Source organism: Pelmatolapia mariae, linkage group LG6 (genome assembly GCF_036321145.2).
Source record: "Pelmatolapia mariae isolate MD_Pm_ZW linkage group LG6, Pm_UMD_F_2, whole genome shotgun sequence".
NCBI classification, from domain to species: Eukaryota; Metazoa; Chordata; class Actinopteri; order Cichliformes; family Cichlidae; genus Pelmatolapia; species Pelmatolapia mariae.
In genome coordinates this window covers 13,295,638-13,318,688 of record NC_086232.1, presented here as the reverse complement: position 1 = coordinate 13,318,688, position 23,051 = coordinate 13,295,638, and the positions used below count along the sequence as shown (strand labels likewise).

The 23,051-nt window shown below is 40.8% G+C and overlaps 2 protein-coding genes across 4 annotated transcripts; both read left to right on the top strand.

The window, feature by feature from the left end:
- The first annotated feature begins 583 nt into the window (after positions 1 to 583).
- On the top strand, positions 584 to 6,282 carry LOC134628975 (zinc finger protein OZF-like). Of its 3 annotated transcripts, none has more exons than XM_063475841.1 (8): positions 584 to 851; positions 2,141 to 2,215; positions 2,687 to 2,812; positions 2,888 to 3,018; positions 4,123 to 4,184; positions 4,766 to 4,829; positions 5,126 to 5,389; positions 5,568 to 6,282. In XM_063475841.1, the coding sequence occupies exons 1-8, from the start codon at positions 616 to 618 to the stop codon at positions 6,188 to 6,190; spliced, it is 1,581 nt and encodes a 526-aa protein (XP_063331911.1). In that variant the 5' UTR covers positions 584 to 615; the 3' UTR covers positions 6,191 to 6,282. The 3 variants fall into 3 exon arrangements, with proteins under 3 accessions (XP_063331911.1, XP_063331910.1, XP_063331912.1); XM_063475840.1 differs by having other exon boundaries at positions 5,108 to 5,389; XM_063475842.1 differs by having other exon boundaries at positions 751 to 851; positions 2,112 to 2,215; positions 5,108 to 5,389.
- Positions 6,283 to 7,522: 1,240 nt separating this feature from the next.
- LOC134629682 (zinc finger protein 585B-like) lies at positions 7,523 to 22,991 on the top strand. Its single transcript, XM_063477207.1, has 13 exons — positions 7,523 to 7,771; positions 8,863 to 8,994; positions 9,069 to 9,181; positions 9,313 to 9,350; positions 9,449 to 9,665; positions 10,064 to 10,291; positions 12,274 to 12,892; positions 13,594 to 13,612; positions 16,649 to 16,766; positions 18,487 to 19,439; positions 19,523 to 19,700; positions 19,807 to 19,938; positions 20,840 to 22,991. The coding sequence occupies exons 1-13, from the start codon at positions 7,533 to 7,535 to the stop codon at positions 21,538 to 21,540; spliced, it is 3,687 nt and encodes a 1,228-aa protein (XP_063333277.1). The 5' UTR covers positions 7,523 to 7,532; the 3' UTR covers positions 21,541 to 22,991.
- The last annotated feature ends 60 nt before the right edge of the window (positions 22,992 to 23,051 follow it).

The window sequence follows — 23,051 nt, the reverse complement described above, 5'->3', positions numbered from 1 at the left end:
GACCAGTATGTCTGGCCCCAACAATCTTACCAGGTTCGAAGTCACTTAAATCGCCTTTCTTCCTCATGATGTTTACATGCTTAAATGCAAGTTGTGGCGACATGATTGGCTAAATGCGTTTTATGATTATTACTTTTACACTGCAATTGCCACACAGTTATACTTTTGGGGTCTTATTGTCAGTAACAGCAATGCAATAAATATTCTGAGAACGCACACACGTATCCACATAAATAAAACACAGACTCAGCTTAACACAGACTCATTCCATATCAGCTGACCAAATTTAAAAAAAAAATTCCCAGCCTCACCATCTCTGATTTGGCTTAAAACATTCCAGGATAATGATACACTTCTTATTAATAGAAAAACTGCCCAATTTTAGCTCTCTAATGTTATTAATTTGTTCACTAAATGCAAAAACAAAACTACATAACTGCATAAATTTAACATCAAATCCATGTTATTACAAAGATATTAGAACTTTAAAAAAGAAAAAAAAAAACCCATTCATATCGCACTCGAGGAAGACACTGATCGTGAACGCGCTGCGCAGCCCCTGTTCTCCGCGCATGCTCTCTTTAATCGCACCGTCAGGAAAAGTTTGTAAACACAATGGCTGAGGAGCAAGCTCAGACATCAAACGAAGAGCCCGTTCCTCTGTTCCTCATAACATCAAACACGGCACAGCAGAATAAGAGGAAAAGGGTCGCAGACAAAGAGCGGGTTGAGGAGGGAGTGTCAGATGAAGCCAGGATAAACATCGGAGCCGCTTTTCAGAGGTGGAGGGATTTACGGGAACTGAAAGGGTTCAAAACTGATGCAGAGTTCGCGACATTTCTGCTGGACAGGTAATAATACCCCTAAATATAATGGTAATAATAATAGCTCAGCTTCATTTTGTTTTGCTTCAGATAAAACACAAAATACTGGCTGAAATGACGCATATCTTGTGAGTGATGTTGCGGTGGGCTAATGCTAGCTTGTTCCCAGTACTGAGGTTTGTGATGAGCGCGAGTGTGAGGGGTTGTGTCAGGAAGGACATCCGGTGTAAAAAAACAAAACAAAACAAAACTGCCAAATAATACACGTGGAGCTACAAGATGTGAATAAAGAGCAATATGAGCTTTAGAAATAGGTTCACTGGAAGTGAAACGAACACTGTGTGCGTGGAGTGGCGTGAAAAGTCTGGGTAGGATCTTGAGGTGTGCTTGATAGGTCTGCAAAGCTACAGCTGGACCATAAATTCCATATCAAAGATGGACATAGTCTCCTTTGCATTAAAAAAGACCTCCTTCTTTCGGCTGCACCCTTTAGGGGTCGCCACAGTGGATCATCTCCCTCCATCTCACCTTAGCATCCTCCTCTGTATGGAAATCTCATTCTTTATTATCTGTATGTCGGATTTGGCCGAAAGCCCTTTCTGATGTAACCCTCCTCCTTTATCCGGGCTTGGGACCGGAGTACACTGGCTTATGCACTCACGTTGTGTTTCAATAAATGGAAAAAGGAAAAAGAACATGAACGCCCTAATCAAGTTGGAAAAACATCATGAAGTCTAAGAAAGTTTTTGAGTTGTTGACATCATACTCAAATTAATGGCACACAAAAGTAAATATTTCATTAACCTCAATATATTTGATTAATTGTGCAAATGTTTGTTATTCAAATAAATATTTTTCCCACACTTAATTTGTAATATGGTAATGGTTTGTAACCATAGACTGTATATCAAAGATGGATGTAAGCACATCACCCAGTGCTCTGGAACACTATTATTATGTAAAGCAGAATTCAAAGTACATCAACTGACCCCGTTTGTGGGCATTTATCTATGCAAAGTGAAGGATTGTGGGTATCCCTCCTACACAGTTGTCCTTCCTCAGCGTGTAGTGTGACAGTGATCACCCTATGAATAAGTAAAATGCTGAGTGATTGAAAATTTAGAATTTAGAACAGAGAAGAGAGTGTTTACAAGGAAGGGAAAAAATGTCAAAAACGTCAGGTTATAATGTTTTTGTTTTCCATGTTATGAGTTAGCTCTTGCATACTATGCTTTTGTGCAACTATTTAAATAATTAGTAACCAGATGTAATTTTTCTGGATTTTAGTTTGACCTCCATGAATTGATTTTCTGCAGAGATGCTGACTTTGAAAAGGAAGAGCTGAGTTTCAGTGAAGCAGAAAAACCTTCTGCTCAGGTTTCAATGTCAAGGTATATGTTTTTTTTATTAACAGTATTTATTAGGGTTTTTTTTAAAATTAATTATACTGTTGTCACAGATTATAATTTCTAGGTCAGACATGTATGCATACCTTGTACAGTTAGATCCTGTATTGACAGACAATTAAAGTTCAATAAAACAGTCATAATCTGAATGAATTGCAGACTTTTACGGTTTTTTAAAAAGTAGTACATTAGCAGAATTGCAGAAGTTTTTCTATACAGTCTTGTATTTTTCAAGGTCTCATATGTAATTGGACAAATTCACACTACCGTAAATGGAATGCTTATTTTTAATGACTGAAAATTCAACTTGTCCAAAACAAGTATGCATAAAACTGCAAAGCTATTTGTCATCCCTCAAACTTGATGATGACTTCAATTTCATCGTAATTCCCATACACATAATATTTACATCAACTTATGAGTCATTGCAATAATGTCCATTTTCCTTCGCTGTAGTGTTGACCGTGCAGAGGACTGGGTGTGTTCTCCGGGCGAGGACAAAGGAGACGTTTCAACATCAGAGGATGAGGATGGCGTCAGTGACAATAAGGATGAGGACTACATCCCTCCAGTATACATTCAGTAAGCCCTTCATTTAAAAGTTCAGGTTCATGAAAAGTTGTTTCATTTTTCTCACTGTCTTCCCTGTTCCTCCAGCGGTGGCAGTGCCAGTAAAACTAAAATGCACTCGGATTATCCAGAGTCTATCAGCAAAGGGGACGCTTCACGTGAAACTGCAGAGCCAACGGAGCAGCTGCCAGGGGGCATGGAAAAAACGAAAGTCCAGAGTGAGGACAAAACTGGTTATCCTGCATCCATTATTTACTGCTGACTGCTTTAAACACCAGCAGCAGTTGTGTGAGATTAGAAGGATTTTATATAAATGTCTCTGGGTCGGGTGCATCAACAGATCGTTATGAAGCCTGGTCTTCACTGATAACTTAGTTTTTGTTTGGACCAGTTTGTAGGATAGTTATTGTGTACAGCATCCACCAAACAAACCTAGTCTTAATTATACCTGCTGTTAGCATATGAGTGCCCAGGTCATTTTGGCTGTTGCCTAACAACCACAATGTAAATTTGTCATTTCAAAGTTGGCAGCAACTCTGAAATAAGACAGTGAACAAAGTCAATGGAAGATCACACTGATTATGTAAATCACTGACAACTCTGTCTTTTAACTTTAGCATAAGTGTTACTTTGACAATATGAAAAAAGTCTGAGTTACAAGCCTTTCAAGCACATGCAGTGGGTCAAAATTTAGCTTTTTAAGTTGCCATATCGAGATCGCCCCATGACGTTTTGTCAGGATCAAAAGAATATTTAACAGATCTTTAAAGGAAGGAAGTTACAGTTTCAGAGAGTCACTGGGCTGAGTGGCTGCACTGGGTCCTAGTATGCAATAAATGGGGATTATTTTCAACTTTCTGTCATGTAATGCTGCTTCTGAATTAAAAACACTGGGGCCATGTTGGTTCAGCCTCTTTATTCACAACAGAGTTCAAGCCAGTATTTTAAAAATGTTATTGAACACTTTTACACAGGAAAGGCAAGTAGGCCTTGAATTAATGTAACCTGACAAAGTTTTTTACATATCTTTAATTTTTCTTCTTTGCTTGAAGTGTTGAGTAAAACAATATTACTATAGCAAATCGGTTTATTTAAATATGCAGTGGTTTAAAGAAGTTGTAGTTGTTAACAGCGCTGTTAGTGGATTTCTCAAAAAAAAAAAAATGTTGACACGTGCTATCCTCCCGAGGTTTTCTTTGTTACGATAGCAACACATCCCTACAAGTCACTGGAGAAAAGTTAAACACCAAAGTAGTCATTATTTTCTCTGTAACTTGGTGTCTATAATGTTATGCTGATTTTTGTGTCATTTGTTCCTACAGGAAACAGGCCTCATCATCAGCTTGGAAACCAGGAAATGAATGCTGCAAACAAACACCTCCAAGTGAGCAAATTTACACCTTATAGATTAAGACTAGATGTAGTCAAGCTCACCTCAGTCCATAGCTCGGGCTCTGGTATCAGTTCACAGATAGATTGGGGAGAGCTGAAAGTAAAAGCATAGGTGTCGATTTAAACTCATTTCACAATGAGTTTCCTTTGAAGACTGGCTGGGCTCTTCCTTAGAGGTAGGGCAAGGAGCTCAGTCATTCAACCCTGCTACTCCTCCACATAGAAAGGAGCCAGTTAAAGTGGTTTGGGTATCTCCTAACGGGAGGAGACCCTGGAGTATTGTGCAAATATGACAGCATGTCGGTTCAAAACCCAGATGTATCACCCAGAATGAATTGTGCCTTTCGGAAACACCATTAGAATACCCACATGTTGAAGTACCGCAACTTCAGCATGCAGTGCACCACAGCGAGTAGTTCTACATGTTGAAGTTTTTATACCAGATGCACAACCTCAAAAGGATCTGTGAGTCCTCCTGACATCGTTTGTTTGTTGGGCAAATGTGATAACCGCTACACTGTGGAGCCTTTGCTCAGGCAAATGCTGACAGTTTAAAACTTAATGTGTTCACAGTGGAAAACAGAGGAAGGCCACAGAGCTGAAACACGGGAGCAGGATCATAGAGCAGCACCTACAAGTAAGTTAGACTATTTTATTTTGATGTCATATTTTTTTTTATAAGATCCGATCCACAAGACACATAAAAAAAATCCTCTGCTGGCCATAAAAGATTTTTAAGGTCGCAGAAAAATCTCTTGATGTTTTGATTTTTGCATATAAGCGTGATTGAATCAGAAGAATGTTTTTATCTCTTTAATGCAGCAGTAATCTAAACAGAGTTTTGCTGCTTTTGCTTGATGCCTTCCATACTCACACTAATGTTCTGAATATTATCATTATTATTATTATTTTCAGGTATTTATTTTTGTTCAGGAGAATTTTTAGGTGCGAGTCCAGAATCCACCAGTGAGCACACCGGCCTCGCTTACAAGACCGAAGAGGTAAAACCGCCGCAGGAGCTTCGCAGACCGAAGAAGATCTACAAGTGTCAGACCTGTAGTAGAGTGTTCCCTCGGTACAATGCACTGCAGCGCCACCTTGTGATTCACTCGGGAAAAAGACCTTTCAAATGCTTCATATGTGGAAGGGGGTTCACCCAGAGTGGAAACCTCAAAACACACATGAAAGTTCACAGAGGTGAGAGGAACCTCCCGCTGTGCTCAGGACACTTTAACCACAAGCAGTCATGTGATTAAGTCAGTTGTGCTCATGTGAAAGCATCTGTCGAGTTTCTCCTCTTGTGTATCACGGTGTTTCTTCTTTATTTAATTGCCCATCTGTATCTATCAGTCACTGTATTTGTTCCTCCTCACAGGTGACCTTCCAAAGTGGACATTAGTTCAAAAGAAGAGCGAGCCTAAAGAATCGCCTGCTACAGTTCACGTGTGTGGGGAGTGTGGAATGGACTTCCCTGAGAAACATCAGCTAGAGGAACACCGTGAGACTCACAAGAAACCCTACGCATGTCCCGACTGCGGCAAGAGATTCAAACAGGAAAATGGCGTTAAAATCCACATGCGCCTCCACTCGGGAGATTCCCTTTTCTTCTGTTCCGCCTGTGGGAAACACTGCACTACGGCTAAAATGCTTAAAATACATATGCTCACTCACACCGGAGAAAAGAATTACCATTGCGATCAGTGTGGGAGGGCGTTTTCACGCTCTTCCTATCTAAAGTTGCACCTCAGAACTCACACCGGAGAGCGACCTCACCTGTGCTCGATCTGTGGTAAACGTTACTCCAGAGCAGATACTCTTAAAGCCCACCTGAGAGTTCACACCGGAGAGAACCCGTACACGTGTAAGATGTGCGGGAAGTGTTTCTATTATTATCAGGGTTATCAAGCACATGTGAAGACTCATAACAAGAAGCCCAAAAAAGCTACAAGACCTCTGGGGAGACCAAAACAACAGCTGATAGTGGTAAATAATCAATAATGGGATTTTAGAAAAATAAGACAATATTAAATTATTTTTGTTATATAATATACCTTTAACTCTCTACAGAGAAATTTCTGAAGTGGTTGGAAAAGCAGTGTAAATGTTATGTGTTTTTTAATCACAGTTGCTGTTATGTGACTAGAACTGTGAAGACAATAAATCATAATAATTGTTCCTGTGTGTTTTGTAATTGTAGTCTTACCAAACTCTTAAACTTAATGTTGATTATTCCAGATACTGGAGACTCAGTGGATCTGATGCAAGGATTTGCCATTAAGCCAAAAGCTTAATCCAGTGAAGCTAGAAATATGACTGTTATTTGTTTTTTGTCCTTGAAAACAATCAGCCAATCACACCTGAACGTGAGGTTAGCTTATCAATCACATTACAGCAACTTAGTGCATTTACACTTGTCAAGATGGCCTGCAGAAGATCAGATCAGGAAAGAAATGTGATTTAAGTGACTTTGAATGTTGTGTCCTTGTTGGTGCCAGACAGACTGGTCCGAATTTTTTCAGAAACTGGTCTACTGGGCTTTTCCCACACATCTAACCCTAGGGTTTACAGAGAACTGCCTGGAAATGACTAAAAAGACTAATGGTTTTACTTTGAAATTCAGATTGTAGATTGAATTTGATGGAAAGAACAGGAAACCATGGATCCATCCTGCCTTGCATGGAAGGATGGATGCTGGTGTGAGCATCATTTAAACACCACAATCTACCTACCTGAGTGTTTTGGAGGGGGTTCTGACCAGGTCTTGTTGACTTGTAAAAGCTTATGGGACATTTTGTATTTCACCATTAATTAACTGCACAGAGAAGGCATTGTTTACATAGTTAGTTTTCTTTAAGCAAACAGTATTATTAAAGTTCTTCATGTCCTCTTTTCTGGAAATCAAAATATGGTCACCCTATCCAAATAGAGCTTTTGAAACCTAGTCTTGAGGTTTCAAAATATGCAGTACATCATGATGTCTTGAAAGGGGTCACAGTGACTGCATCCACTTTTTATATAGAGTCTATGTTAGAGCATAGGGAAGCACTTTCATCCATAGCCATGATTACTTCCATGTTGATGGCCAGTATGCTCTCAATATAGTTATAATTTGTTCTCACTTTTATTTAAAATACCCTCTCGTTATCCGGTACCCAGAAAGTATATTTATTTCCTTGAAAGCTCCCATTTGTTCTGCCGTCGATTTCTCTTACCATTCAGTACCAGGGGTTTCTCTGAACACCAGCGGTGCGAGAAGCAGCCGGTTCGTGAACGCGCCGCGCACCGCCTCTAACTTGCGCATGCGCTCTAGCTCCAAATCTTGGAGAAAAGTTTACAAACAATGGCTGAGGAGCAACCTCCAGCATGCGACGAAACGCCCGTCCCCCTTCTCCTAATGCCAGCGAACATAACAGAGCCAGTTAAAGAGAAGGTTCCCGACAAGCAGCGAGCTGATACGAAAGCGTTAGCCCGAGACAAAAACAGACTAAACATTGGAGCTGTTTTTCACAGGTGGAAGCACGTACGGGAACAGAGAGGATTCAAAACAGATGCAGAGTTCGCCACATTTCTGCTGGACAGGTAGTTACCTGTGCTTGAATCGTGTTTAAGGTAGCTAAGATGTCAAATGTAACACGCCGTGGTCTATCACTGTCATGTTGTAGTCAAGCTAACGTTAGCGTCATCATAAAGCTAAAGTCACTGAGTAGCATAGGGGTTTGGTTTGGTTTTAACTATGAGTATCTGGTAGTAGTCCAGCTGCAGCCACTGCTGACCGTGTGCTGTAGTGAGATGGGCGTTTCCTGATTAGGCTCAGGGGGTGTGTCCTGCAGGGTTTGCGACGCAACAGCTAGACTGCAAAGAGGGAAGTGAGTGGTCCCTGGCTTGCAAAGCACATAGGCACACAAAGGTAGCTTCTGATTTAACAGTTACCGGAAAAGAAAGTAAAACAAATAAAGTACAGCAGTGAGGTTTTTTTTTTTTTTGTATTGCTTTGTTTTTTTCTTTAAAACACTGTTGGACTTTTTAATTAAAGCTCCGAATGATGTTTGAAACATTTGTTCAGTTTGTTATTGTGTCTTTAAGCAGCCTTTCTTTACAAATCAGAAACTGTTTAAACAAATAAACTAGTCCAGATTTGGTCAGTGTAGTAGTTTTTGATCTGGTCTCGCTCTGATGTGGGCTGTGAGAAAAGAACATAATAAATGCCTCCATAACTTAGAGCAATGGTTTCAGCTCTGTTAATAGTTAACCTCAAATGTATGTTGCACTTCTACAAGATTTACAGTGCTATGTAAAAGTATTTGCCGCCTCCCTGATTTCTGAGAATTTTGCATATTTGTCAAATGTTGAAAGGTTGCATCATCAATACATTTTAATATTAGACAAAGATAGCCTCAATCAATAAAAAATTCAGTTTTAAAATGATGATTTAATTTATTGACAGCACTTCTGAATGGAAAGGTTTCAGAAGCTGTGACCACATGGAAATGGCACACAACGTGGCACCTTTAATTTAACTCATGCTGGGTGCAGCTTGTTGAAAAGCAGCGTGTGCAAACCTGCACTGACATGTGAAACAGGGTATAAAGCAGCGTATGTTGTGTTCATCAGTGTTTTATTGGGTCGTAACTGTCTAATAATATATTTTGCATTTTACAAAATATTAACAGGACAGAGGAAATTACTTGTTTTCCACGTGAGTACAAAGGATATGGTTCGACATCAGAAGAGGAAACAGCAAAAGAGGATGGTTGCTATGATGACAGCGATGTTCAGGATTACGTTCCCCCTGTACATGTTCGGTAAGCTCTGAACCAGAAGTTTGTATCAATAAAAATTACTCTTTTTTTTCCATTACCTTTTCTTAATCCTACAGCGCTGGCTGCCTGAGTGCTCCCAAGTCGGTCACCAAACAGGTCACCGTGCATGATGCTGTAGATGCAGAACAAACAGAACAGCCACCAGGAGCAGAAACAATCCACGTTCAGAGTGAGGACAGCATCACTGGTCATACTGGAGTCATTATTTAGTTATGATTGTCTGGAAAACGGTCAGGTTTTCTGTGTAACCTGTGTAACCTTGTTAGTGGCTGTAATATAATAATGAGTTTGTTTATATAGGAAACAAGCCTTACCATCTGCTTGGAAATCAACACAAGGTTGGGAAAAAGTGCATCCTGTAGATGTTAAAAATCCCACCATTTCACAGCAAACACTGCTTTCCAGGAAGAGAATTTAAAGCTCTCTGTGTGCACAGGATCAGGAGCAAAAACCTGAAAACACCTGTTCAGCAGATCAGTCTTCCTGGACACCAGGGGCTTCCTCCAGACCTCCATCGTATGAGCTGGAGCTCACTCCGTCTGTCTCACATCACAACACGCCAAAGAAAATAAACCGGAATGAGACGAACACTGATGAAAATCCCAGTGAAGACCACAGACCTGAAACACAGGATCACAGCACGGCACCCACAGGTGATGGAGTGTTATTAAAATGTATTAAAAAGACTGACAGACAGTACATGTGTTGCACAAGGTGAAGCTAAAAATCATGTTCATGTCTTGGGCTTCACCAACATTCATTATGAAAGATGGTCCTTCTTTTTGTGGTACACATATGAATATTATTTTGAGCTTCATTTAATTTGTGGTTTAACTTCTTGCCTTCTGTTAGAAAGATATCAAAAGTAACAGAGTCGATTTTTTGTCTTCTCCTTTTTTATGCTTTATATGTCTGAAAACTATTGAAATAAGAGAAAGATCTACACACACTTTAATATTATAATTTGATTATAAATGGAAACCATACACACACGATGCTTGCAGTGCAACAACTTCACACTGACAGATTTCTGTATTTATTCACTATTGAGGAGAAACTCTCACTCTAGAACCTACCAGTGTACAGAGCAGCTCCCAGGAGCTTTGTAAACCAAAGAAGACGTACTACTGCACGACCTGCGAAAGAGTGTTCCCCCGGCACAACGCCCTGAAACGACACCTCGTGATTCACTCGGGAAAAAGACCTTTCAAATGCTTCATATGTGGGAGAGGATTCACCCAGGGTGGAAACCTCAAGACACACATGAAAGTTCACAGAGGTGAGAGGAACCTCCCGCTGTGCTCAGGACACTTTAACCTGTTTCAGTTAGATGTTTGTGGCAGTTGAAAATCCTCTTTACTCATATTTTACCGAGCTGCACAGAACAGTTAAAAAATGTATGGACTGCTGAGTAGACTCGACCGGTATCACGGTTTTGTTGAATACCTGGGTGTTTAGGAATGGGTGTTTTGATGGTTTTCAGTACCTTCAGAAATACAGCTGCTCCTCTTTCGAATACTGATGTTAAGGTGATGCATTTTGCACGGCAAGTGCCAGCAGAGGGCAGTCTCTACTGGTCGAACAAGCATGAGCTGTGTAAAGATTACAGTCAGTTTAATTTAAAAAAAAAAATAGTGTTCACTCATAAATAGAATAACATCTTCCAAAAAATTGATGCACTCTCCTAAACTTAAAAAAATCCATTAAAAATGCATAAGAGCGGACGCCGATTTGTAGCTGCCGCCATGTTGCCCCACCAACTTGAATATAGTGGGCGAGATAGACATCGCTGTTCTGCCTAATCTCATTGTGGCTGTATGTTGTTAGAGACCAACCACATTTGTATTAGGCCAACAGTCGGGGAGAAAAAAACTCATAGGTGTCCTTTTAATTGGTGTCTGCAACCCTTAGATTCAAGATAAAAAAGCATCATAACTTGCTGACGAGAACAACAACAATTCTCCAAGAGATATGATAATGAGAACGAACTGTCTCTCTTGCCCAATCCCTCGAGGCCACCTGCGTAGGCTGCGGACTGTTGATCTTCGCCTAATGGGCGAAAGGACACTTTCTCAGGCTGAACTGGTATGCCAACAGCTGTGCACGTTGGCCTACCCCCCCATGTTGCTTGTCTTGTGTTTTTATGGTGTTACGATGTGATATTTGTGCTTTTTATGTGCTGGAGTTTTTGTCTTCTCCTCATGCTGACTCCTTTTAAGGATCAGTATGAGCAGAAATTCTTTTTTTTCTCCTGATCTGACCTTTTGTTTTACACATTTCGTTGTTTTTCCTTTTGCTACCTAGCCTGACCTGTCTCCCTAGCGTGAAGTTGTGTATTGTAAGTACGGTCGGCAAGGTTTGCCATGCATTATCCAATCCAATCCAATCCAGTAACTGTGTTTTATCATCTGAGAAAGGGTGCCAAAGAAACAAAAACATAAAGGAAAGAGAAAACACGATCAGCATCTGGACAAAATGTCATCTTCTTCCTCCTCAACTCTGACCTCTAAGCCGTCAGCAGAAGTCAGGCCTTTTAACACGTGAAAATATCCGTGAACATGCTTATTTATTCTCAATATTGTCACAATTAATTATTGTCAGCAGATTAAATATGTGATCCTCCCGTCTCCAGACAGTGAACAACACTGATAAACAGTTTGATCACAATCACTAAGCATCAGAGTCCAACAAAGTCTAAGAAAGTTTCACTAATCCTTGCTAACAGCAGCTAACAGAGGTTAACAGCCGCTAACAACAAAAGCAGCTTACCAACAGAAAAGTTCAGGATATCCAACAACTCGCCTGAGTATCGCTATCATTGTATAGAGGTGAGTTTCAATGAGTCATTGACTCATATCAGACTACTTTTAAAAAGTTTTTTTTAATTCAGTTGACTGCAGTCAGCAATCTACTAGTGAGATTTTACACACTGTACCCTTACTTTATTCAACTGAAAAAAAAAAAAAAAAAAAAAAACCAACTAAAAACAATTACATCATCTTCATTCAGCCAACTGCTGGTTGGTAGTTTCCACATAGCAGGATGAGTCATCAGTTTCTTCAGCAAATGTAATGAGAACTTAGTGTGAACTCAACAAAACAATCAATGCCTCGACCCACGTTTTTCAAGCAGAGGCTCTCACTGTGTAACATCATGAGCAATTTTATTCAGTTCACCTGTCTGTGAACTTGAGGTTTTTTTGTTTGTTTGTTTGTTTGTTTACTTTATTTTTAATTGTGTACATGTTTGTATTTTTCACAGGAGCGCTACCAAAGTGGACATTAATTCAAGAGAAGAGCGAGCCTAAAGCATCTCCTGCTACAGTTCACGTGTGTGGGGAGTGTGGAATGGACTTCCCTGAGAAACATAAGCTAGAGGAACACCGCGAGACTCACTGGAAGCCCTTCGCATGTCCTGACTGTGGGAAGAGATTCAAACATAATAAGAGTGTTAAAATGCATATGCGCCTCCACTCAGGAGATTTACCTTATCTCTGTTCAGAGTGTGGGAAGACTTGCGTCACGATGGAAATGCTTAAAAAACACAAGTTAACCCATGCCGGAGAAAAGAACTACCACTGTGATCAGTGTGGGAGGGCATTTTTGCAATCTTACAACCTCAATTTGCACCTGAAGACTCACACCGGAGAGCGACCTCACCTGTGCTCGATCTGTGGGAAACGTTACTCCAGAGCAGATACCCTAAAAGTTCACCTGAGAGTTCACACCGGAGAGAACCCGTATGCGTGTAAGATATGTGGGAAGTGTTTCTATTACTATCAGGGCTATCAAGCGCATGTGAAGATTCATGACAAGAAGCCAAAAACATCCATGAGAACTTTGGGGAGACCGAAACAGCAGCTGATAGTGGTAAACAAACAGTAATGTGATTAAGAACATTTACAGCAGTCTAAGAAGTGCCACATACTTATGAATGTGGCACAATGGCATTAATCTGATGTTTAATAATTACCCTAAAATGGAGACAGGGTTGGTCAAGATTGTCTGATCCATTGATTAAAGTCCTGTAATCGCACATACAGTGTGGCCTCTGCTTTAAAAAGCTGACAAAAAGACTCTGACCTCGTGCATTATGTATGACAATTGATGTATCTTTATATCTCGCAAGTAGTGCGCAATACTGTGCAAGTACGGTGTCTCGTCCCATCAGTGTTGTAGTGAACGTAGCAGTCTGTTGTCACTTTAACAGATTCATCAAGCCAGCAATGTTACATATCCAGTGTCTGAAAAGAGTTAATTTGAAATAAAATCTCTCAGATGACTCAAGTAGAAAAAGTATTCCTGTAGTATATTTTGTATGGTCACTTCCATTGTCCGTAGTTTGGTCAATGGTTCTTAAAAAAAAAAAGTTGTTTGTATTTTTGGTTCATCCAAACTTGATCGTTGGGTTAGAGTTTCTGAAACATGACAATGAGCACATTTGAAATGTGGTAGATTGGGAGAGTTGCATCACGGGTGTGCAGCCAACATATCTGCAGCAACTGTGTGATGCTATCATGTCAACATGGACCAAAATCTCTGAGGAATGTTACAAACACCTTGTTGAATCTGTGCCACGAAGAATGAAGGCAGTTCTGAAGGTAAAAAGGCCGTCCAACGTGGTACTGAAAAGGTATGTTTGGTTTCCAGAAAGATTTTAGGTTATCTTATGCATAGACTTTCTAACGCAGGTACATTAATGTTATTAAAGCGATAGGCATGGTCATCATAGTGCATAGGTAGGCTTTGAACAATGCTCAGTTGGTACGGAGAGACCTGAAGTGTGCCAAAAATATATTCCCATGTCATTACATCATGCCAGGATGGATGCTTTCATGCGGTTTACAACAAGTTCTGACACTACTGTCCAAATGAAGACTTGTCAGACCAGGCAACATTTCTTCAATCTTCTAATGTCTAATTTTGGTGAGCCTTGATGCCAGGAGTGACACCCGGTGTGTTCTTGAAAGCTGTAACACAACCGCTTCAAAATGATAAGTGTTGTGCATTCAGAGATGCTCTTCTGCATACCTTGGTTGTAACGAGTGGCTGAGTTACTATTGCCTTTCTAGCAGTTTGCAGCAGCCTGGTTATTCTCCTCTGACATCAACAAAGCATTTTCACCCAGAGAACTGCCGCTCACAGGATATTTTCTCTTTTTTCTGACTGTGTCCAATTCAAAAACACTTAAATTGGCTTTCTTCCTCATTGAGTTTGAAGTGATTTGATGCTCTTCTTCAACATGTCTACATGCCTGAATGCGCTGAGTTGTTTCCATGCGATTGGGTGAATATATATTTATATTTATAAGTTGTTGACAAGGTTTACCTAATGAAATGGCCAGTGAGTGCACATTATTCACGTGCATTTGACATTTGCAGCACTTGAAAAGTAAAAAAATGTTGCGTGTAAATAGAGACATAATTGAATGCGTCATAGCAGAAGCTCGTGAATGCATTAGTCTTTGTCTGTTGCATTTATTAGTGCAGTGCAGCAGAGAATCCCAATAGTTACACCTGTGCTTGACGACCCTCTTCTATTTGAATATTTAAGGAATGACTGACTGCTGTGCGGTTTTAACACATTTCAAAACGGTTTTGCATGTTTGCGAATTGACAAAAAAGCTCCACGAAATGTTATTACCGAGGCTTTTATTGTGATTTAAAAGGCCAACCGGAAGTTCCGACGATACTTGAAGCTAGAAGCTAAAGCTAGAAAGGTTGTCATCAAATCCAAACGCTTATTTGCCGTAACTCATTAGTTGACATTAATTTGACACACTGTGTGAACACATGAGCATGAACCCAAGGGAGACGTAGAAATATTTCCAGGTCGTCTCCATAAACTTCTGTCGAGCGACTACTTTTTTTACCTGGGGGAAAAATCTATGCAGAGGTTGGTCAAAATGTCTATTGTCTGTTGTTAAGTGTTAGCTAGCTGAGTTAGCGTCGTTTGCAGAGCTTAGGGGGAGTCTGCGCAAATTTATCACTTTTAACGTGGGAGCATGAAACGGTGGGACCTGTTATTAGTTGCTGAATATCGGTTGTAGCTTAAGGGGGCTGATAGCTACCCGCTAAGATGAGCATAGCTGGTAAACGTTACTGGCTAGCTGTTTAATAACAGTAGATGGAGGCAGAGATGGTGGCTGACCAAAGCGCTGGTCACCGCCGCGTCACGACTCACAGGCATCATTCAGCCTGAGGTCAAACTGTCTGTACTACTGTGTGCGTCTGCTCCGGCTGAGATGGCTATTCATTGCCACGACTTATATACACCAACAGGTCAGTCAGTCAGGCTGCTGCTTAACTTAAGTCAACATTAGTGTGACACTTCATGGATGGAGACAGATTAGCCCCTCCGAGCTAATGCTACTGAGCTAGCCGAGACACTGAGTTGCCACAGATGTATGAGTACAGCTTCCCCCACTGCAGACCACTTCAGAGCTTGCTGAATTATTTTATTTATTTATTTATTTTTACACAGAATTCACAGTAATATAGGTCACTGAAGAGGCAGCTCAGATTTAAAGGCCCAGCCTGGTTCACCTCCTCTACAGAGCAGCATCTAAGCTGCCCAAGTGTCCTTGAGCAGGACGATGGAGGCAGTTTGCTCACTGTGACAAGAATACCTTTATTACTCAGATCCATCTGTAGATGGATCTAAACTTAAGCAGACTGCAACCAAATGAAGAGAACATCAGTCACTCTGTGAGCCCCAGTGGGTGATTTGTGGCATTAAATGATATCAACCTAATGAGGTAATCACAGCTGGGTTAAATAAAAATCTGTGGCTCATTATGAAATGTAATATCAGAAACAACACTGTAATCATTTGAGATGCCCCACTTGTGAATTTCTGTACCCATACTAGTTTTTAATACCAGTGTGTTTTCTCTTTAGCTGTTATTCCGTCTTTTGTGCCAGAGAAATAAATCTTCATTTAAAAAAACAAACATCTTTCTGCTCTTCATCACACTGTCTTTGAACATTTAGCCACCACAAAATTGATGACACAACAGATAAACATCGGCCACTGCCAGCAGTAAATCTCATCATCTGCCAATCGCAGTCAGCAAGAACACTGGCCAAGGCCGATGTCTGCCTGATATATTAATGCATTTGTAATACACATCTATTTTATTGCTGCCAGTATGTCATGCTTAATTCTGATAAACATTTAATCCTAATAAGAAGTACCTTGAATATGGTTTCTGCAAAGAAATATGTTTTCTGTGTGGTCTGTGCTTGTGACATTTGGAATTGTTATCACCCAAGTAAACAACTTATATATATGTATATATATATACAATAATTTTTTCCTTTTCTTCACAATGTGCTGATCCAAATCAGGAAATGAGAGAAAATTATATTTATGATAAATAAAACTACTCAGGAAGGCAAAATCAGGAAATTATGTTTAGATGTCCCTTTGTAGTGTAATGCTAAAATACTTGTTATGTTTTTGCTCTCATTATTTCAAATGCATGTTTTAGACCTATAATATAGGGGCCAAAAGGAAAGAGTCTAAAACAAGTCTGATGCTTTTGGCCAACTGCAGACAGTAGTTTGGTGTGAATTATTACTTTGGTGTTTGTTTACTGACAGTTCTTCACCTTTATCAGGCTGTATATTTGAGAGATGGGCTCTGAAAACCCAGAAGACTTTGGTTCAGTTGTGATCCTTACTGAAGATGATCAGCAAGAGATTGGAGGGCTGATCAACTCTGATGGTGAAGAAGTCGATTTCTCAGATCTGAGTGAGTAAATAAAACAACAGCAAAAATGAACCAGCGACAAGAAAAATAGAAATTAGCGATGTTTTAAATACTGTGTGAGTCATAGGAGTTTTGATTCTTGTGGTTTGTGGTGATTTCCTGTGTGAGGCATGTACCTTCCTTTATTATTCAACGTAATTCAACACAGTAGCAGTATAACTGTGTGCTGAAAATTGGAAGCTCTCACGTTAGGCGCATTTGCTAATCTAATTAACTGGACAGAGTGTCATCTGTGCATGTCCTCTCCTCATTAATGGACTATCTGAAAAGGCGTTTTTGGCTTTCTTTCTCTCAGATTTAGTTAGTTTCAAAGAAAGTACAGTTTTACACCTGCAGCGTTTATTCTGTTTAAAATCAGACTGTGGTTTGTTGCAGTTTGTTTGTGCAGATGTGAACATGGTGATCACACGCTGGTGTGGATGAAAACAGCTGGACTGAGACCCTTGGTCTCAGTTCAGTTCCAAACAAACTGTAAAGCGTTTCATTTATAGCATGAATGCAATCTGACCCAGCTACCAGATATATGTTGCAAGTTAGAGCTAAACACTTCCCTTTAGCCATGTATGCATTGCATTCTGGGATGCGGGCGGGTACCATAGTACATCAGTACGGCCTATTAAGTAGCTGTGATATGAGCATAAATTCTCCATGTTCTCCACTCATCCAGAACACAGCACCTTCTTCCTGTATTTACTTTGAGGAAATAAGTGGACTGGATATTCTCACATGGTTTGTAGTGACACATTTGGTTCCTCTGTGTGAAAAGAAACCAAATCACAGGAAAAAGCTACAAGATTACAAACTCATAAACTGATTTACACCAGAGTAAACAAACTATAGATGGAAAAATGCTCTAATATACTTCTCAAGAAGAATTATTTCCAAAGGTCCTGCAGCTGCTCCGATCTGCCACTAGTTTGTTTTTTGTTTTTTTTGAAGAAGCATAGCCTGCTTCTGAAATTGTTAAATAAATTGGTAAAAGAAAAACTAAAATAAGTGAATATAGCCACTTTTGGATTTTGGCAAAAACGGTAGTGATAATGTTTGATCTAAGAAGGGGAAGAATCCATCACTTTTGACCATCTTCACAAAGTGTGTCTGAGTTTATTAGTTAATTAATTTTTTTTTTTAGACAATCACCTCAGTTGGTTCAGAATTTTAATCTTGGTCATGAATCATGTGACTGTGTATTTGGTGACGATCAGAGAGAACTATGCGATCCATGATTAGTTTGACTAGTGAGCAATCCTCTTGCTCTCATTTTGATTGCTCAGTGGCTGCTAATCAGCCGGCCCCGGCACTTCCTGTCTCGTGTGTCCATGTCTGCAGGCTGGTTACGTTGCTGTTGATATCCTAAAGCTGTCTCTCCAGAGAGTCTCTTCCTCCACGGTAAGACAGATGCCAGCTTCACTGACATAACTTATTGTACGGTCCAAATGAGGACCATCTTCAGCAGCTACATTCGAAGGACGTGGAGCTGGAATCTGTGTGCAGGATGAAATCTCATTGGAGAGGCAACTGACTCTATTGTTTAATTTTTTAGTTATTTGGTAACTGTTTCAAAATTAAGTATTGGCAGTTCCCTCGCCCAGTCAGCTTTATAGACAACATCTGGTAACCTGATTTCTGAAGTGCTTATAAGCATGGTGTTAGTTGTTCACACAGATTCTTGGTTGCTGATCTGTTCTTTGTGTTTCCACAGGAGTGAGTGCCATCCCTGGCGTCATACCTGCAGATGCTCCCTCAAAGACATTTGGTCCAAGCGAGAATGAAAAACCACCTTCTCTTCACAGCTGCTCAGTATGTGGGAAAGACTTTCCTTATGCCTCTAAGCTTCAGCGTCACCTACGTACTCACTCGGGAGAGAGGCCTTTCCCGTGCTCCATGTGTGAGAAGAGATTTCCAGAAAAGGGGCTTCTCATGATCCATGAAAGGGTTCACACTGGGGAAAAGCCATTCCCTTGCACTTTCTGTGAGAAAAGATTTGCCAGTCAGGGGGAGCTCCGGCTACACCGGCGGACACACACTGGTGAGAGGCCTTACCACTGCTCCATCTGTCTAAAGAGCTTTTCACGTCACTGGCACTTGAAAACGCACTTGGAGGCAATGCACTCTGAGGTTGTTGCAGGCTTTACGAGGAAGAAATTTCCCTGTTCAGACTGTGAGAAAAGCTGTAACTCAGCTGCTGAATTGAGGGATCATCAGAGGACTCACACTGGAGAAAGACCCTTCCAGTGCTCTTTCTGTGACAAACGCTTCGCCTTGTCAGGTACACTTGTAAGACACGAGCGCCTCCATACTGGCATCACGCCTTACCACTGCTCTGACTGCGGAAAGACATTTGCACAGCAGTGGACCCTGACCACACACATGCGGACTCACACGGGAGAGAAACCTTACAGCTGCACACAGTGCGATAAGTCTTTTGTTGCTCCTGGAGAGCTTCGGAGGCACACCAGGATTCACACTGGGGAAAAGCCGTACACCTGCGCAGACTGTGGGAGGCACTTCTCATTGGCAGGAACTCTCAGAAACCATAAACGGTCATGCACACAGAACAAGAAGGAGTCGGATGCAGAGGTTGTGTCAGACTTAGTTCAGGCTGCAGCTGAAGAATCTTCCCAGCGAGATCTGGCCAGCAGCATCAGCTCTGAGGTAGTGGCAGTACACAGATATGCAAAAGTAGTATCTCTGTGTTTTATTTACTTCCATTTCTTCTTCTGAAATTGTGTTTTTAGGTGTCTGTCAGTCAGACTGTGCCTTGTGCAACTGAGCCCACTTCCTCAGAGGGTTTTAAAAAAGCAGCTCAGTGTGAAAATACCCCGGAAGGACCCATCGGCCAGCCGGACGACACTGCTCCCACCCCACATATGAATGTAATCGTGAAAGAGGAGGAAGAAGAGGAACCATTGTGCGGTAAGTAAACATGACATTCCAGAGTGTCTTTTTACGCATTAAGAGGAATGTAAACATGTTTGATCAGCAGTGCTGTTTTTGTGTTGTTTGTTTGTTTTTTTCCCAGTGGAAGAAACTCCAGAGCAGGTGTCTGTTGGTGAGGACTGTACCATACCAGAAGAAACTGAAAAGCAGCGTCAGGAAAGCACCACAGAAATTAGTATTACAGTAAAGGAGGAAGAACAGCAACCTCTCAATAGTAAGAATACACAACAGCAAATCCTACTGCTGATGAGTAGTCACTAACTGGAATGTGGGTAACTAGGTCATCTAATATCTCTTTTCCACTAGTATCTACTTGACTGGGCTCGACTCGGTTTTTAAGGTTTCCCATTAGGAGGTAGTACCTGGTAATCAAAACCGTCATTTTTGAAACCTGGCAACACGGGAAATGGCCACACAAAAAACAATACAGTGGTACCCGAATCTGAGAAAAAGCCACACACTGAGAAGCAGATATACCATCATTTTGTCATACTCCTTTGGTGTGGCCTTTGGCGGACCTTCGCTGGACCTACGCTGGACCTTCGCTGGACCTTCGCTGGACCTTCGCTGGATCTTCGCTGGTGTTGCTATAACGACTCCGAGTATACTAGGTGGTTCTCGATTGTAGTGGAAAACAACCGAAACCGAATCAAGTCGAGTTGAGCCAAGTAGGCACAAGTGGAAAAGGTCTATGTGTTTTCTAAAGTGGCTGGGCAAGAATATGTTCTTTATCCCAGATTTAGAGCAGCATTAAGTAACACTATATAGCAGTCGTTTAAAGTGGTGGGGGAAAAAAAGGTAATTATAGGTTATTGTTGCACATAATTCTTCTGGGCTTTGACTTTCAATGGTGAAAGCTGTTGGATGACAGCCTTCACTTTTTTACAGCAACATCTTAAACCAGTAATTTTACTTTACAATGTAACAGGAAACTTGTTAGGTGTAATTTAGCTAAATATGATGCTTTTCCATTTTAGAAATAACGAATGGCAGACACTGCATCAAACTTATATTCCAAAATACTTTACCAATATCTAGTAGCTTTAACTTTTTGTTTGTTGTTTTTGGTGGTTTCAAATGGCTTGTTTCAGCTCTTCATATTTACATTTCCACAGTGTCTGGAAAAGATCCCGAGCGTGTTGCAAACAGTGAAAAAGAATGCCCTCCAGCACCACCAGTGCGAGGACAGTCAAATAACAACATACCAAAGAGCTCTTACTGCTGTGGCCTCTGTGGAAGAGACTGCCACAAGATGTCTGCGCTTCAGATCCACATGCGAATTCACTCTGGAGAGAAACCGTACCGCTGCACCCTGTGTGGGAAACAGTTCACCCAGAAAGGGCAACTCAAAGGTCACTATAAGGTTCACACAGGAGAGAAACCGTTTTCCTGTCCGGACTGTGGGAAGAGCTTCGCCCACTCGGGGGCCATGAACAGACATCGGCTCACGCACACAGGAGAGAGGCCCTACCACTGCTCCGTGTGTGACAGGAGCTTCAACCAGTCCGGCCGCTTGAGGGAACACGAGAAAATCCACTTAGGTGAGAAGTTTGACTGTCCTGAGTGTGAGAAGAGTTTCACACGAGCTTCAAGCCTAAAGAATCACTTCAGGCTCCACACAGGAGAGAGGCCGTACGGCTGTGACATCTGTGGGAGAGGCTTCAGCCGCTCACAAAGCCTGAGGCTCCACAGACGAAAACACGAGCAGATTCAGACTGAGGAGGAGTCTGAGTTCAATATGAGGAATGATGACTTCTCACAAAGCGATGATAACTCTCCAATTAATATGTGCATAACAGACAAGAAAGATGGATGATGTATTTAAAAGACATGTACCTGTAGTATTATTAAGACTTCAGACAGTAAAACAGGAACAAGGTGATGTGGAAATAAGGGACTACCTCTGTGATTAGAACTTTATTCATACTTTTGTGTGGTGTTTCACACTAGGGATGTGCAGCACTAGTCGGGCAGGTGACTACATGTTGCTTTCCTCACTAGTCATCGCAAGAAATGTTAGCGCTATAAGCAAAATATTCATATTTTTAATGTATAATGCCAGTAAACTGTTCTAAGGTGTTATGTAGGAGTGTAGCCCCAGCAGCACGCCTCTTTCTTTCTGTGACAAGAACCTGAAAGCAAGCAATGTGAAAAACAAGCAGACGACAGACGCACTAACCAGTGCGGTATGGAAGTATTTTGATCTTTTAAAAAAGTGAACAGCTGCATGTAGGCCATGGCAGAAACTGCTACTGGAGCGGTGCATGAACACAGTCTGCACAGACATGTGGACGTTTACCTGCACGGACAGAAACGTTAGCCACACTTGGTAAACTAACCTTGTACACTAAAGTTGTGTGGGCAGTGCTAGACACAGCTCAGCACACATTTTAGCTGCATTATAATATGGTTGAACATTTAAAGAATGTGATTAGCTGTTTTAAATGGGTCTCAAGTACACAAGCAGTATATGTGCGTCTACTAGACTGAAATTTTACTGTCACAAGTTTTTTTTCTCACATTGGTTGACTGGTCCGATTTTCTTTTCATTAGTTTTTTTTCCCGAATTTACATGAAAAGAATACTAACTTTAAAAAACGTAACTCCCTGAACAGTGTAAACAGGCTTCTAAATAGATGCGCACCAAGTGATGTTCAGTAACACCAACCAAACATATTTCTACTAATTTATGTAACATCTTGGAAAGTGTTTAAAATTCTACATGTTGGAGGTCACTTTTACCTAACTCTGTCACTGATTACCTGTCCTGGAGCCACTGGAATAGTCCACTCACACTTATTATTATGAGTGACTGATTTAAAAGTCTGTGATTACACTTGTTTTTCATGCAGTATTTCTTATCAGGCTAATAGTGTATGTGGAAATTTGGTTTAATATTTTTGTACTAAGCGTTATAGTGGCCCATTAAGCAGTTTAAGAATCAGGTGAATCTGAACCTTCTTTCAGACATTTAGCCAGAAATGAAACTAAATGTCATGAAATAATCAATAATGAAGCCAGTCTTCTGTAAGTGGCGAATGCTTATTAAGTCTTGTTTTCGATTGTTACTTATTAGCCAGATAACAATTCGGGTTCACCTGATTTTGTCGTCTTTTAAAGGCCGAGTAACCGACATGATTAAAGGTACCATCCTCTAATTCTGTGATGCTAAAGGCAATAATTTGAAGCCATGTAGGTGGTTAATTATGCCATGTGCTGCCTCTGTCTAAATGTATGGGACATGTCATGTTGAACAATAAAAGTTCTAAACACTACTTTGTTTGGGATTTCAGGACCTGAATATGCTAGGCAGGTTTAATATTGTAG

What these genes read in the sequence shown, in the direction of transcription:
- LOC134628975 (XM_063475840.1), top strand. Translation starts at nt 616, where the DNA reads ATGGCTGAGGAGCAAGCTCAGACATCAAACGAAGAGCCCGTTCCTCTG. An exon ending in GGAAAAAACGAAAGTCCAGA is followed by an intron (nt 3,019 to 4,122) that starts GTGAGGACAAAA and finishes TTGTTCCTACAG; the next exon opens with GAAACAGGCCTCATCATCAG. An exon ending in TCATAGAGCAGCACCTACAA is followed by an intron (nt 4,830 to 5,107) that starts GTAAGTTAGACT and finishes TATTATTTTCAG; the next exon opens with GTATTTATTTTTGTTCAGGA.
- LOC134629682 (XM_063477207.1), top strand. Translation starts at nt 7,533, where the DNA reads ATGGCTGAGGAGCAACCTCCAGCATGCGACGAAACGCCCGTCCCCCTT. An exon ending in GCCACATTTCTGCTGGACAG is followed by an intron (nt 7,772 to 8,862) that starts GTAGTTACCTGT and finishes AAATATTAACAG; the next exon opens with GACAGAGGAAATTACTTGTT. An exon ending in TCACAGCACGGCACCCACAG is followed by an intron (nt 9,666 to 10,063) that starts GTGATGGAGTGT and finishes TTCACTATTGAG; the next exon opens with GAGAAACTCTCACTCTAGAA.